We start from the raw sequence: 16,199 nt of genomic DNA, 5'->3' as shown, positions 1-16,199 counted from the left end.
TTTGGAATATTATCATGGAAACATGGAATGGTGTGGGCTGGGAGGGGCCTTAAAGCCCATTCAGTTCCACCCCCTGCCATGGGCAGGGACACCTTCCACCAGCCCAGGTTGCTCCAAGCCCCATCCAACCTGGCCTTGGACACTTCCAGGGATGGGGCATCCTCTGGGAAATCCATTCTGGGGCCTCCCCACCCTCCCAGCCAACAATTCCTTCCCCATATCCCATCTATCCCTGCCCTCTGGCAGTGGGAAGCCATTCCCCCTTGTCCTGCCCCTCCAGGCCCTCATCCAAAGTCCCTCTCCAGCTCTCCTGGAGCCCCTTTAGGCCCTGGAAGGTCTTTCCCAAAGCACAAACATTTCCCTCAGGAAAGCTGCTTTTCCCTGTGCAGAAAAGCCCCGGGCAGGAAGATGGACAAGGGGCAGACACACACCAACATCAGTGAGTTCAGAGAGTTCAGAGTGGGGACAGAGCAGAGCCTGAACGAAGGCTGGGCTGGGATTACAGGCCTGGTTGATCTCCCTGGCTGCTGGATTTAGGAGTGCTATGGAAACCACTCACCCTTTGGTGCATTACAGCACCTCCCTCCCACTGCTCCAGGAACAATTCCTAAAGCCATTGGCCAACTTTTTTTTGGCCAAGGAAGAATCTTGGGAACAGCCTGTGGAAACACAGTTGGGAATGTCTCTCTGCCAAGCAGTTGGAACAAAGACTCACAAGAGCCAGTACCAATCCCTTTTTCATGCTCAGAGGTGTCCAAGGATGTAAGACTGCAAAAGACCTTCTGGATGATTCCCTGCAGTCTCCTGCTGTTCATCACCCTGTTATTAAAGGTACAAGCACCAACTTCAAACATGTGATGTTGCTGTGCTTGACCAGTGAAAGGAGCTTCAGGTCTCCACTTTTCTGGTGGCTGAAAACCTTCTGTTTCAACATATAAAGATATCCCTGGCTCAACTTACCCTGATTCAATATATAAATGTATCCCTGGCTCAACTTATCCTGATCCAATACATAAATATATTCCTGGTTCAACTTATCCTGCGTGTTCTTGGGTAATTAAAACTCTTTATCTCTTGGCTTCTATTCCCCTTTCATGTTTATTTCCTCCATCCTTCCTTTCCCCCGTGCCCTGACAGTTACCAAGGAGAGGTAACTGTGCTCCCTCTGCACACACAGTTTGCTGAGCTGAGTCTGACAGTTCTCATTTAACCCTCCCTCTCTCTCAAAGGCAACAGACAGAAATTCTGGTTCTTAGTGCCTCAAGTGCTCACCTAAATTTCTGATTTATTAGAATTTCATCACAAAATATCCACATTCTCAGTGACAGGTTCAAATGATCATGTCCAAAGTTGAGATGCCCACTGCAGAGGGCTCAGGTGTATTTATGGTGCTCAGGGGGGTGCAGATGGTGTGACTGGCAGTGGCACTTAAAAGCCTTGGGAGGTAACACCAGATTTGCCACAGTTGAGTTGCAAGTTACCTGCAGTTTAGCTCCAAGACCTTTAGTTTGACACACCAGGATGGGATCCTCATAACCAGATGTCTTCAAGTCAAAGAAACCAGCAAAGCCTCCCAGTTCTGGGCGACTGCCTGCCGAGTACAAACACACCAAGGATCATTTCCACAGCAAATAAAAAAACCCAAGACCCTCATCAAGACAAGAACTGCAAAATAGCACAGAATCCCAGAATCACTGAGGCTGGAAAAGCCCTCCCAGCCCATGGATCCCCCCTGTGCCCCATCCCCACCTTGTCCCCCAGCCCAGAGCACTGAGTGCCACGGCCAGGCCTTCCTGGGACACCTCCAGGGCTGGGCACTCCAAACCTCCCTGGGCAGCCCCTGCCAAGGCCTCACCACCCTTTCCAGGAGGAAATTCCTCCTCCTGTCCCACCTGAGCCTCCCCTGGCACAGCTGGAGGCCGTTCCCTCTCCTCCTGTCCCTTGTTCCCTGGCAGCAGAGCCCGATCCCCCCCCCCGGCTCCCCCCTCCTGTCAGGGGGTTGCAGAGCCAGAAGGTCCCCCCTGAGCCTCCTTTGCTCCAGGGTTTTTTTTTAAACTATTATTTGTTTATTTATTCTGTTATTTCTATTCTATTCTTTTCTGTTCTGCACCTTGACAAAGCACGATCACCTCCAGGGGAAGCCAAATATTTTTTAATTAATCATCAGAGGAGTGACAAGAAAGAAATGAGAGTTTTCTTTCTTTGTGGTGACCCCAGCCCAGCTTCCCCAGCTCAAGTTCAATGCCACAAATGCACTGCTCGCTTCCTGGGGAGAAAAAACATGTTGTTTCATCCAATATACTGAGGAAATTCAAATATTCTTCCCAGTCTTACCTGCTCTGGTACCACTCACAACTGATGTTTGTGGCAGATGAAACAGAACGTCCCTGGCTGAGGCTTCCACACGTCTCTCTTTGAACATCAGGGCACTGTGGGGAGGAAGGGACGTGCTGGCAGCAGCAGGGACATTTTCTGCAAGGGCCATCCCACACAGGAACAACAGACACAAACATCTGGGCTGGCACAGCCGTGCCAGGGCCTTTGCTCACATACAGGGGCTGTTGGAGCAGCCGCAAGCCCCGCTGGCCGACGTCCCTCCTGTACGTGGCTCCCTGGAAGTGGATGGTGGCCACGCCCCTGTTGGCTTCTCCCAGGGCTTCCAGCAGGTCCTCCCGGACAGCAGTGATGGAGAGCACTCTGCCACCACTGGTCACCACCCTGCCATCCCTCAGCGCTGTGCCACCATGGAACACCTGCAGCCCCAAGGCCTTGGCCTGCAACAGCCCTGCAAAAGCAAGAGAAACCCTCTGAGGATTTTAAATCACACACTCTAGTGACAGAATCGCAGAATCAAGGCTGGGAGAGACCTCCAGGATCACCCAGTGCCACCCCAGGACCACCACAGTCACCCCCAGTCCATGTCCCCAAGGGCCACATCCACCTCTGGAACACTCCCAGACACAGGGACTCCACCACCTCCCTGGGACACTTATTCCAAGGCCTGACCACTCCTGCAGGCAAAAATTGTTTCTCATCTCCAACCTGAACCTGCCCTGGTGCAGTTTGAGGCCATTTCCTCTCCTCCTTTCCCTTGGACATGGCAGCAGAGCCCGACCCCCCCCCTCCCTGCCCCCTCCTGTCAGGGAGTTGGGGAGAGCAATGAGGTCCCCCCTGAGCCTCCTCTTCTCCAGATAACCCCACCCCAGCTCCCCCAGCTGCTCCTCACAGGACATGTTCCTCAGACCCTTTCCCAGCTCCGTTGCCCTTCTTTGGACAAAAGAGTGAAGACTGAAGTCTTTTTTTCAGTCAGGGGAGAACAATAATAAAGCTTCCTACCTTCCTTTCTTTGGAGAAACAGCACTACCAGTGAAGGGCATCCACGGGCCCAGGAACCCCTTCTGAGACATCCAGTAAGTATCACAATATCCCAGAAGGGTTTGGGTTGGGAGGGACCTTAAAAACCATCCAGTGCCACCCCTGCCATGGGCAGGGACACCTTCCACCAGCCCAGGTTGCTCCAAGCCCCGTCCAACCTGGCCTTGGACAATTCCAGGGATCCAGGGGCAGCCACAGCTTCTCTGGGCAACCTGGGCCAGGGCCTCCCCACCCTCCCAGCCAGGAATTCCTTCCCAATATCCCATCTAACCCTGCTCTCTGCCAGTTGGAAGCCATTCCCCCTTGTCCTGTCCCTCCAGCCCTTGTCAATAGTCTCTCTCCATCTTTCCTGGAGCCCCTTCAGGCCCTGCAAGGCCACAATCAGTTCCCCCCAAAGCTTCTCCTCTCCAGGCTGAACAATCCCAGCTCTCCCAGCCTTTCCTCCCAGCAGAGCTGCTCCAGCCCTGGGATCCTCTTGGGGCCTGCTCTGGCCTCTCTCCAGCAGCTCCATGTCCTTGCTGTGCTGGGGACTCAAAGTAAGGGAACAGATCTCAAAGGAAGCAGAAGTGAGGGATCCAGGAGCCACATCAGGACATATCCCTGTCCTGTGCCAGGGAAGGCTGTGCTGTGTGTTGGAATTGTGAGTAATTTGTGCAGGGCTTTCCTCGAGGAAATCACAATCCACAGCCATTTACTGCCTGGATTCTCCACTCTCCCTGGCATTAAACCATCAGTGTCAATGTTACCCACTCCACACAATTCCCTACAAATCCTGGAACTGGTACTCTACAAACACTCACAGAGCTGAGAGAAAAAAGCAAAACAGGGGTTTTTTTTAGATTCCTGTTTTGAGGAGAGGAGAAGGGAAAAGGAGGAACTGCTGCCATCACCTGGAAAAAGCAAAACCAAACACAGTTATCACCACAGCTTGACAGATTCTCTAAGCAATAAAAGGGACCTTAAATACCTGGGGAAGGCACAGTGTGTGACACTGCCACAGCACTGCCCCGGCTGGCCTAGCTGCAATGGAAATCCAACCCCTTCCCATCATTTTTTTATGGACTACTCCAGAATAAAATGTTTGTCAAGCCACTAAAATCACAGAATCACAGGATATCCTGAGCTGGAAGGGACCCATAAGGATGATCATCCAGTTCAACTCTCAGCCTTGCACAGGATACCCCAACAATCCCACCCTGTCTAAAAATGTGGGAATCAATGCGAAAAGTAGGAAAAAAACCTAATAAACCCCACAAAACTCCAAAGTGGAGTGTAATAAAAGAAGGGATTGAATTTCATTGATTTGAATGTCTTTTTTGTGAGTAACCAGCAGGGGGTCATCATACCCTAAGGGTATGGAAATCAGCTCGGAAATAGTGAAGTTCCAGAGTGTGGCCAGCGGGAGGCAGCTCAGGACCAGCAGGATCCACCCGGTTCTGTGCTTTGGGTTTTACAGTCCCAGAAATGCAGAGTTCCCCAGGATTTCACTGACAAACCAAAGAGAACAGTAAGGGGACTGGGAGGGAAGGAGAGTGAGGGAGGAGAGCATGGCAGCAGGAATCCTGACAGGGAAAAGGGACACAACGACCTTCTGCCAGGGGGATGGAGAGTCACTGGTGTGCTGCCAAAAATCAGATGGTCTTGACTGAAGATCCTTAAACAAGGATATTGTGGGACTGGCAAGGCAGGAGCTGAGGGGGAAGGACACAGTTCTGCAACAGTTCCCCGTTTTTAAAAATTTTAATAATCTTCATGAGATACCGAACCACCAGAATTTTAACAGAGGAAATGAATATTACATATCTCTAGGAATATTGAATAGCTATATTGAATAGCTATATGAATACCGAATATCTACATGAATATTGAATAACTACATGAATAGTGAATATCTATACTGACTATTTATATGGATATTGAATATCTATATTGAATATCTATATGCCCCCCTTTCCAAGACCCGTTGGAGGTGTCCCACAGGAATGATCTTGCCTGGCACACTGATGGAGGAGGCTGCACTTTCCCCCCTCTCCCCCAGGTGTGGGCCCTCAAATCCAGCACTTTTCACCCCACAATTGCAGCCTTCAACCCCAAATTGGCCTCTGTCACCCCAAATCGGACTTTCTCACCCAAAATCTCCAATTTTCACACCCAAAATCTCCCTTCAGACACCAAAATCAACCTTTTAAATCCCAAATCTGACTCCAGACCCAAAAATCTGCCCTTTTCACCCCAAATCTGCCATTTTTACACTTAATCAGCCCCTTTTCATTCCAAATCTGCTCCTTTTCACCCCAATTTTGCCTTTTTGACCCCAATATCTGACCCTTTCACCCCAAATCCGACTCTTTTTGCCTCAAATTTGCCTATTTCTGTCCCAAGATCTCCCTCCAGGCATCAAAGTCAGCTTTTTTAGTCCCAAATCTCCTGCCAGACCCTAAAACATGCCATTTTCACCCCAAATCTCCCTTTTTCACCCAATATTTGCCTGTTTTGCCTCAAAATTTCCTTCCAATCACAAAAATATGCCATTTTCACCCCAAGTGTCCTTTTTACCCTAAAGTCTGCCCCTTTCATCCCAAATCTCCCTCCAGGCATCAAAATCTGCCCTTCTCACCACAAAATCTCCTCTTTCAACCCAAAACCTCCACCCAGACATCAAAACCTGTTATTTTCACCCCCCATCTGCCTTTTCCACCTCAAAATATCCCTCCAGACTCCCCAATCTCCCCCTCTTCCACCAAATCTGTCATTTTTACTCCCAAATTCCCCTCCAGACCCCGAAATCTGCCTCTTTCACCCCAATTCTGCCATTTTACCCCAAAATCTGCCTCCAGACCCCAAAAATCCACATATTTTACTTAAGAATTTCCTCCCTGCCCCCCAAATTTGCCTTTTCTACCTAAAAGCCTGCCCACAGACCCCAAAATCCAATTCTTTTTTAACCTTGGAAATGTTGTCCCACCCCTCAAATTTGCATTTTCACCCCAAATCTGAATTTTTACATCAAAATCTGCCCCTTTTACCTCAGAATTTCCTCTCACATGCCAAAATCAGCCCCTTTAACCACAGAAATGTTCCCAAAACCCATTTTTTGTCTTTTTACCTCAACAGCTGCCTTTTTTACCTCAGAAGTGTCCCTGACACCCCCAAACTTGCCTTTTTTACTCAAAAAATCCGCCCCTTTTACCTCAAGATTTCCTCCAACCCCACAAAATCTGTCTCTTTCACCCCAAAATCAGAATTCTTTACCTCAGAAATGTTTCTGCACACACTGAAATGTGCCCCTTTCAACCCCAAACCTGCCTCAGCGCCCCAAAATCTGCCTTTTTTAACCAAAAATCTGCCCCTTTTACCTCAGGATTTCCTCTCACCCCCTGAAATCTGCCTCTTCCACCCCAACATCTGCCACAGACCCCAAAATCTGAAATCTTTACCTCAGGAATGTCCCACACACCCCTAAATTTGCCTTTTTTACCCCCAAATCTGCCCCTTTTACCTCAGGATTTCCTCCCACTCCACAAAATCAGCCCTTTCACCACAGAAATGTCCCCATCCCCAATTTTGTCTTTTCACTTAAAAATCTGCCTTTTTTACCTCAGAAGTGTCCCCAACACCCCAAATTTGCCTTTTTTACCACAAAATCTGCCCCTTTTACCTCAGGATTTCCTCCCACTCTCCAAAATCTTCCTTTTTCCACCCGAAGTCTTCTCCAGACCCCAAAATCGCAATTTTTTACCTCAGAAATGTTTCTGCACACCCTGAAACATGCCCCTTTCAACCCCAAACCTGCCTCAGCGCCCCAAAATCTGCCTTTTTTAACCAAAAATCTGCCCCTTTTACCTCAGGATTTCCTCTCACCCCCTGAAATCTGCCTCTTCCACCCCAACATCTGCCACAGACCCCAAAATCTGAAATCTTTACCTCAGGAATGTCCCACACACCCCCAAATTTGCCTTTTTTACCCCCAAATCTGCCCCTTTTACCTCAGGATTTCCTCCCACTCCACAAAATCAGCCCTTTCACCACAGAAATGTCCCCATCCCCAATTTTGTCTTTTCACTTAAAAATCTGCCTTTTTTACCTCAGAAGTGTCCCCAACACCCCAAATTTGCCTTTTTTACCACAAAATCTGCCCCTTTTACCTCAGGATTTCCTCCCACTCTCCAAAATCTTCCTTTTTCCACCCGAAGTCTTCTCCAGACCCCAAAATCGCAATTTTTTACCTCAGAAATGTTTCTGCACACCCTGAAATATGCCCCTTTCAACCCCAAACCTGCCTCAGCGCCCCAAAATCTGCCTTTTTTAACCAAAAATCTGCCCCTTTTACCTCAGGATTTCCTCTCACCCCCTGAAATCTGCCTCTTCCACCCCAACATCTGCCACAGACCCCAAAATCTGAAATCTTTACCTCAGGAATGTCCCCCACACCCCCAAATTTGTCTATTTTACCCCCAAATCTGCCCCTTTTACCTCAGGATTTCCTCCCACTCCACAGAATTGGCCCTTTCACCACAGAAATGTCTCCACCCCCAATTTTGTCTTTTCACTTAAAAAATCTGCCTTTTTTACCTCAGAAGTGTCCCCAACACCCCCAAATTTGCCTTTTTTACCACAAAATCTGCCCCTTTTACCTCAGGATTTCCTCCCACTCTCCAAAATCTTACTTTTTCCACCAAAAATCTTCTCCAGACCCCAAAAATCGGAATTTTTTACCTCAGAAATGTCTGTCCACACCAAACTCTGCCCCTTTCAACCCCAAACCTGCCTCAGTGCTCCAAAGTCTGCCTTTTTTTAACCAAAAATCTGCCCCTTATACATCAGGATTTCCACCGCAACATCTGCCACAGAGCCCAAAATCTGAATTTTTTTACCTGAGAAGTGTCCCCCACACCCCCAAATTTGGCTCTTTCACCCCAAAATTTGCCCCTTTTACCGCAGGATTTTTTCCCACTCCTGAAAATTTGCCTTTTTCCACCCAAAATGTGCCCCAGACCCCAAAATTGGAATTTTTACCTCTGAAATGTCTCTCCACACCCCAAAATCTGCCCCTTTCACCCTAAAATCTGCCTCAGACCCTAAAATCTGCCTTACCTCAGGAATGTCCCCCACACCCTCAAATTTGCCTTTGTTACCCCAAAATCTGCCCCTTTTACCTCAGAATTTCTTCCCACTCCCCAAAATCTGCCTCTCCCACCCCCAAATCTGCCCCAGACTCCAAAATCTGAATTTTTTACCTCAGGAATGTCCCCCACAATGTCAAATTTGCCTTTTCGACCCAAAAATCTGCCCCTTTTACCTCAGGATTTCCTCTCACCCCCTGAAATCTGCCTCTTCCACCCCAACATTTGCCACAGACCCCAAAATCTGAAATCTTTACCTCAGGAATGTCCCACACACCTCTAAATTTGCCTCTTTTACCCCAAAGTCTGCCCCTTTTACCTCAGCATTTCCTCCCACTCCCCAAAATCCACCTTTTTCCACTCAAAATTTGTCGCAGACCCCAAAATCTGAATTTTTTACCTCAGGAATGTCACCAAAACCCACAAATTTGCCTTTTTTATCCCAAAATCGGCTCCTTTTACCTCAGAATTTCCACTCACCTCCCAAAATCTGCAGATTTCACCACAAAAATGCCCTCACCCCTCAATTTTGGTCTTTTCACTTAAAAATCATTTTTTACCCCAGAAGTGTCCCCCACTTCCCCCAAATTTGCCTTTTTTACCCCAGAATAAGCCCCTTTTACCTCAGGATTTCATCCCACTTCCCAGAATCGGCCTCTTCCATCCAAAATCTGCCCCAGACCCCAAAATTGGAATTTTTTATCTCTGAAATGTCTCTTCACCCCCCAAAATCTGCCCCTTTCATTCCCAAATCTGCCTCAGCACCCCAAAAACTGTATTTTTACCTCAGAAATGTCCCCCACGTCCCAAATTTGCCCTTTTTACCCCAGAATCTGCCCCATTTACCTCAGGATTTCCTCACCCTTCAAAGCTCCCCTTTTCACCCCCAAATCTGAATTTTTTTACCTCATGAACGTCTCTTAACACCCCTAAATCTGCCTCTCTCACCCCCAAATCTACCTCAGACCCCCCAGATAAGCATTTTGCACCCCTAAATCTGCCTCTCTCACCCCCAAATCTACCTCAGACCCCCCAGATAAGCATTTTGCACCCCTAAATCTGCCTCTCACCCCCAAATCTACCTCAGACCCCCCCGATAAGCATTTTGCACCCCTAAATCTGCCTCTCTCACCCCCAAATCTACCTCAGACCCCCCCGATAAGCATTTTGCACCCCTAAATCTGCCTCTCTCACCCCCAAATCTACCTCAGACCCCCCAGATAAGCATTTTGCACCCCTAAATCTGCCTCTCTCACCCCCAAATCTGCCTCAGACCCCCCAGATAAGCATTTTGCAGCCCAAAATCTGCACCCACGCTCTAAAATCTGCACTGTTTTTTACCTCAGGATTCCCCTTCACACCCCAAATCTGCCTTTTTCACCTCCAAATCTGCCCCTTTTACTTCAGGATTTCCTCCCACCCCCAGTTCTGCCCCTTTCACCCTAAAATCTGCCCCAGACCTCCAAAATCCACACTTCTGACCCCAAAATTTCCCCCCCACAATCTGCCTTTTCACCCCAAAACCTGCCTCAGCCTCCAAAATCTGCCCTTTCGCCCTCACAACCAGCCCCCACGCCCCCAGATCTGACCTTTTTACCCCAAATAATGAACACTTTCCCACGGTCACCTGTCACCTCCATGCCTCTGTCGCAGTCCCCCGGATATCCCGCGCTGGCCATGACCACACACACGGCTGTGCTGCTCTCAGACCAGGCTGGCATGAAGCTGCAGAGTTTGCCATCAATTGTTGCTTGAATCACTTCATAAAAATCATTTTTAAGCAGAGGAAGAGTTACCTGCAGAAAATTTTCACAGTAACAGAAGTTTTATTTTGCTGACTTGCTGAAGTTCAGCTTAGGGGAAATTCAATCAATAGAATAAAATCTGTGTGTGCCGAACCAGCAGATTGGGAAACTGCGGGTGAGCATTTAATTTGCAGCATTTTTTGGCACCGTAAGTTTAGACATGAGATGTGAACTTATGTCAAAGGAACAAGCATTTAGGCCCAGCCCATTCTGCTTCTACTCAGAAAAACAAAAATCTGAGGAATAGTTCTTTAACTTAAAGCCTTTAACTAACAATTCACAGGAGCTGATCAGCCAAAATTTAAAGTTACCTCATACATTGTCTAAGATGTTTGCATCCAGATCTTTCCCTAGAGATGTTACAGCAGTCAGATATAAAAGCGTGAAGCATCTTTAATTATCCAGTATGTTCCACTTACCTGGCACTGGGGATCCCCAAACTGACACTTAAAGTTTAAAATCTTCACCCCCTCTTTAGTCAGCATTAAACTTGTTTGCAGCACACCTGGACAGAGGGAACACAGCCAAGCAAAGGAATTGAAACATTTATTGTTTCCAAGGACTCCTTTAAATGCAACACATTATTTTGAAATGTGGGATTAATTTCTGCAAATCATAAGGAATTAGGAGCAAGGCATCACCTGCCTTTGCCAAAATTTATGGAGAAACGACCAAAGTTCTTCTCTCCAAAGAGCCATAAACCAAATGAGTGAGGCACGAAAAATGAACTGCTGCTGGTTTGGTTTTTGGAATTCAGAAGCAACCTCTGACAACAGAACTTACCTGGATGGGACTTTGCCTTGGTTTGCAGCTGAGTGGTTACTCACCCACATAGGCTGTTCCTTCTTGTCTCATACTATCAACGACATGCTGGAGGATTGCACCCCTGATTTGCTCTAGAAGAACTTCTGGAACCTGACAACCAACACCAAATTGGTTGGGATGGTGATGACATTGGCTGGATTTGCTCACAGGACCTGGAAGGACTGGGGTGAGGAAGGGCCTGTTTGCTGCTGTCCCACCCCGACCCGTGAGCTCCTTCCCTTGGGCTGCTGCTGCCTGAAGGATGGACACACCAATCCTCTGCCTCCCAAGGTTTTTTGGTTGGTTCTTAAGGAGGTTTGAGACTGCCAACCTGGGCTGTACAGGCAGACTTGGAGAAAGCCACACTAACAATGTGTGTGAGCAGAGTATTTACAGAACGCCTGCAAAGCTTTAAGAACCAACAAGAACCCCAAGGTTATGTTCACAGAGACCCTGGGCACACAAGGTGCAGGAATTCTTGAAGTGATGCAAATGGGAGCAGAGAAACACCAAGTCTGGGAATACTGGAAGAGGTAGAAGAGAGGCTATTCCACAGAACACTGGCTAAATTAATTAGATCCTAAAGAATTATTATTAATGTTTGAGCCCTGTAATCAATCCCAGAAGAAATGTGGATAGAAACAAGAACTGGAACAGGCTCCCCAGGGCAGTGGGCACGGCCCCAAGGCTGCCAGAGCTCCAGGAGCTTGGACAACGCTCTCAGGGACAGTGGGGGGATTGTTGGGGTGTCCTGGGCAGGACCAGGGCTTGGACTGGATGATCTTGGTGGGTCCCTCCAGCTCAGGACATTCTGTGATTGTAAGATTGGGCCCTAAAGAAAATCTCTGGAGCACAGGCTGAGCAAGAGCAGGGCCCTACCTGAGGGACTGGACAATAGGCTCCCATCCCTCCAGTGTTGGGGCCCTGGTCCCCATCCAGCAACCGCTTGTGGGCCTGGGCCGGGGGCATGGGAGCGACGGTGACACCGTCCGTGAAACACGAGCACTGTGAGGAGAAACACACAACAGGAACGGTGACAACGGCCTGGCCTGAGGGACACCCACTGCTGCTCACAGCCCGGGGCTCAGTGCTGCTGGGAAATGTGGGAATCACAGCATCCCAGACTGGTTTGGGTCGAGAGGACCTTAGAAGTCATCTTGTTCCACTCCCTGCCATGAGCAGGGACACCTTCCACTAGACCAGGCTGCTCCACGTTGTTCCAATTACCAAGACAAAGTCCATATAAACATGTTTTAGGTCTCTTTAGGAAAAAAAAAGATCATTTCCCACCAAAAATGATCACCATAATTGCCATTTTATGGCTAATGTAGAAGAAAAACCTAGGACAGCATGCATTGATTACTATGACATCATACTGCATATATATAACATGCAATCTAAGCCATGTATGTATATATATATTTCTCAAAGTGCAAATAAAACAAAAGACCAAGGACTTGAAACAATAAACTCGTGTGTTTATGCAGGAGCAGAGCAATGATGCCAAAGAATAAAAGCACAACACCACCCCATCGATCACATACGGAAAGTTCTTCCCCTTGAAGAAGTTCTTCAATAACAACCATCTCTCCAAACATTCTGTCCTATAGAAAACAAAACAAGACCAAACAAATCCCCAGTGAGCAAACAAGAATCCGCTGGCTAAATTCTGTCTTCAGTTTCTTTTAACAGAAAAAACAATGTATCTTAGAAGTCCCGGCTTTCTTAAATGCTGATGTGTTGGGCACAGCCAATGGCACTTCATTCAGAGACAAAGAAGCCACACTGAAATGCACTTTAGCAGGCCCTGGGAGCCAAGGAAAAATTAAAATTTGGAGGAGCAGGGCAGTGGGACTCAGGACTGGAGCAGGAGTTCAGTCACAAAACCTCCAAGCCCTGTCTGAGGCACACAGGAGGAATCTGAGGAGGACACCCAGAGAAATTCTCAAATGGGCAAGTTTCTCCCCAAAGTATTTGCCTCCTGTAGCTGGAATGACAAACTCACAGACTACAGAATATCCTGACTGGGATTCCCAGTGGTTAATTAGGGATTTATCCACCTGCATGATCTCCTGGGCAGCTCTGCAGGCCTCCTCCTTGCTGGCTGTGATGGTCACCTCCTTCCTGGCCGCGGGGCCCCTCGCCCGCACCACTCGTGCAGGGAAGTCCGTGCTTCAAGGAAAGCAAAGGGAGGTTCAGGCACCACTTCTGCATCCAGGGAAATCCTCATTTTTCACCTCAGTGCCTCCCATAGTCTTATTTTTTTCCCCCCAAGTGCTTGAAGAACAACACATCGGAAAAACGGAATTTTTTTTGTCTTTTAAATGGCTTATTAAGCACCCTGAAGGAGCTGATGGAAGGGAAGAAGAGCTGGGATCTGTGAACACAAAACCAACCTCCTTCAGTTCACAGAATCATAAAGTCACAGACAGGTTTGGGTTGGGAGGGACCTTAAAGCTCCTCCAGTGCCACCCCCTGCCACGGGCAGGGACACCTTCCACCAGCCCAGGTTGCTCCAAGCCCTGTCCAACCTGGCCTGGGACACTTCCAGGGACTTCCACTACCCTGGGTGAAGGCCAGATGCACAGAGAACTTGGCAGAGGAGCTTCCAGTGTCCCAATATTCACCTGATGATAAACCTACAGGCTTCCTGGGCGCTGCTGAAGGCTTTCCATCGTGCTGTGGGGATCCCGTGTCGATCCAGAAAGGCTTTAGTGAGGCTGCTGTTGGATGCCAGCCGGGCTGCCTTGGCAGACGGGCCAAAACACCGAACTCCTGCTGCCCTCAAGTCATCCACAATCCCTGAGCACCAAAAACAGCACAGGAACCAAGGGGGCCCCTTGGAAACGTGAAGTCATTTGACAAAAGGAAATTCCCATCATTATTCCAGCCCTGGTACACTTTTCCTTGTCTCAAATAATTAATTAATCCTTAAAATGAGGTTCTGAATATCTGTGACCTGTTTCATGGTGCAGTTTAAGAGCTCTTTAGCTCTGTGCATTACCAAGCACTGCCACAGTTACCCCCCCATTTTAAACCAGAATTTAAGGTGCTGACTTTTTTCTGTCAATTTATTTCAGCCTTACCAGCTGCCAACAGAGATTCCTCTCCAACTAACACAAGTCCAATGTTGTGATCTTTGCAGAACTGGGTAACAATTGTGTGATTGCTCACCAAGACAGCTGAAAAGGAAAACAAAATATAATTAAATGATCACTTTAAAGCCTAAATAAGAGATAGGAGATGAGAATACCTTTTTTCCATCTCCCTATTTCAAATAATGAAACAGCCCATGAAGGGCAAAATAAAACAACGATTTAATAATTAGAGTCCAAAAGGAGCAGTGAACATTGCCACTTTGCACTACTGTTTTTAATACACATTGCTAACTTATTAAATCTATTTTATTTATTTGTCACATGTAATCAAGATAAACTTTTAAAAGCTGCTTATCATAACAATAACAGCATTGAAAAATAAAACTATAAGTTCAGAAGGAAACTCAATGTCAACATCTGAGCAAAGGTTTACCCAAAGCCTGGGCATGAGCTAAATTTCACTGGGCAGCCTGGGAAAACACCAGGGGAGTTTCTACTCAGAGTTTAGAGCTTTGAGCCCTCTATTCAGAAAAAATTACACTGAAAAAAGTAAATATGTGCCTTAAATAAGCTGTGGCACCAGTAAAAGGAAAGAGCAACTGTTACCTCACACCACCTCAGGACTGCTGTGGATGGCTTTGGTTCAGTTCCTGCACCAGCAGCACTGATGGGCTGGCACAAGATTTTATTTTATATCCCCCCTATTACCTGAATTGGAAATTTTTCCATTGTCAGCTGTTCCTGCATTTCCTGGAGCCACAAACACATGTTTGACATGTGGGGACTGGGCCAACTTCCAGGCCAGGGCGTGTTCTCTGCCCCCACTGCCGATGACCAAAACCCGCTGAGCCATCAACCTGTGGGACACAACCATCATCTTCATCAACTGTGGGACACAACCATCATCTCCATCAACTGTGGGACACAACCATCATCTCCATCAACTGTGGGACACAACCATCAACTGTGGGACACAACCATCACCTCCATCAACTGTGGGACACAACCATCATCTCCATCAACTGTGGGACACAACCATCATCTCCATCAACTGTGGGACACAACCATCACCTCCATCAACTGTGGGACACAACCATCACCTCCATCAACTGTGGGACACAACCATCACCTCCATCAACTGTGGGACACAACCATCACCTCCATCAACTGTGGGACACAACCATCAACTGTGGGACACAACCATCAACTGTGGGACACAACCATCACCTCCATCAACTGTGGGACACAACCATCAACTGTGGGACACAACCATCACCTCCATCAACTGTGGGACACAACCATCACCTCCATCAACTGTGGGACACAACCATCACCTCCATCAACTGTGGGACACAACCATCACCTCCATCAACCTGTGGGGGACAACCATCACCTCCATCAACCTGTGGGGGACAACCATCACCTCCATCAACCTGTGGGGGACAACCATCAACTGTGGGACACAACCATCAACTGTGGGACACAACCATCACCTCATCAACCTGTGGGACACAACCATCACCTCCATCAACTGTGGGACCAGAACCATCACCTCATCAACCTGTGGGACACAACCATCAACTGTGGGACACAACCATCACCTCCATCACTGTGGGACCACAACTGTCACTGACATCACTATTTATTGCACACACTCAGGTAAAAAATCCCCAAATCTCTGGGTTGTATCCCCCAGTTCTGATTTTTCAGCGATATCAACCCAGTTTGTGTCAGAGAAGCACCTGTTGGCCACCGATCCCAAAAGGGACCGACCAGCAATGGCACTGGGTGGACACATCGGGCACATCTGGTTTAAAAACTGACAACAAAACCACCAGGAATTTTTTCCCTCTTGTTCCAACATAGTCAAGATTTCATCTCTTAAGCGTCCCCAGGCTGGAAATTATCTTGCCATGAGTAGGTCTCATCAAGTCCTCTGCACAACTACACAGGACAGGACTAAAAGTGTCCTACAAATGCTCTAACAAATATAT

At 47.9% G+C, this 16,199-nt stretch overlaps 1 protein-coding gene across 9 annotated transcripts in view; it reads right to left on the bottom strand.

Annotated features, from left to right (window-relative positions):
- LOC116782942 (trifunctional purine biosynthetic protein adenosine-3-like) overlaps positions 1 to 16,199 on the bottom strand; it is a 28,034-nt gene that overhangs the window by 8,205 nt on the left and 3,630 nt on the right. For 8 of the 9 annotated variants that reach the window (XM_032680063.1, XM_032680070.1, XM_032680064.1 and 5 more), the window contains exons 3-14: positions 14,914 to 15,062; positions 14,194 to 14,289; positions 13,735 to 13,909; positions 13,168 to 13,279; positions 12,652 to 12,711; positions 11,987 to 12,112; positions 11,131 to 11,218; positions 10,723 to 10,808; positions 10,126 to 10,294; positions 2,554 to 2,785; positions 2,335 to 2,429; positions 1,482 to 1,591 (exon numbers count right to left, since the gene is read on the bottom strand). In XM_032680063.1, coding sequence (XP_032535954.1) covers positions 1,482 to 1,591; positions 2,335 to 2,429; positions 2,554 to 2,785; positions 10,126 to 10,294; positions 10,723 to 10,808; positions 11,131 to 11,218; positions 11,987 to 12,112; positions 12,652 to 12,711; positions 13,168 to 13,279; positions 13,735 to 13,909; positions 14,194 to 14,289; positions 14,914 to 15,062 — 1,498 coding nt within the window. Of the gene's footprint in view, positions 1 to 1,481; positions 1,592 to 2,334; positions 2,430 to 2,553; positions 2,786 to 10,125; positions 10,295 to 10,722; positions 10,809 to 11,130; positions 11,219 to 11,986; positions 12,113 to 12,651; positions 12,712 to 13,167; positions 13,280 to 13,734; positions 13,910 to 14,193; positions 14,290 to 14,913; positions 15,063 to 16,199 lie in introns of those variants that run through there. The other variant, XM_032680067.1, reaches the window with a different exon arrangement.

The sequence above is a fragment of the Chiroxiphia lanceolata genome, chromosome 2, assembly GCF_009829145.1.
Source record: "Chiroxiphia lanceolata isolate bChiLan1 chromosome 2, bChiLan1.pri, whole genome shotgun sequence".
Taxonomy (NCBI): Eukaryota; Metazoa; Chordata; class Aves; order Passeriformes; family Pipridae; genus Chiroxiphia; species Chiroxiphia lanceolata.
This window is presented reverse-complemented; position numbering and strand designations above follow the sequence as displayed.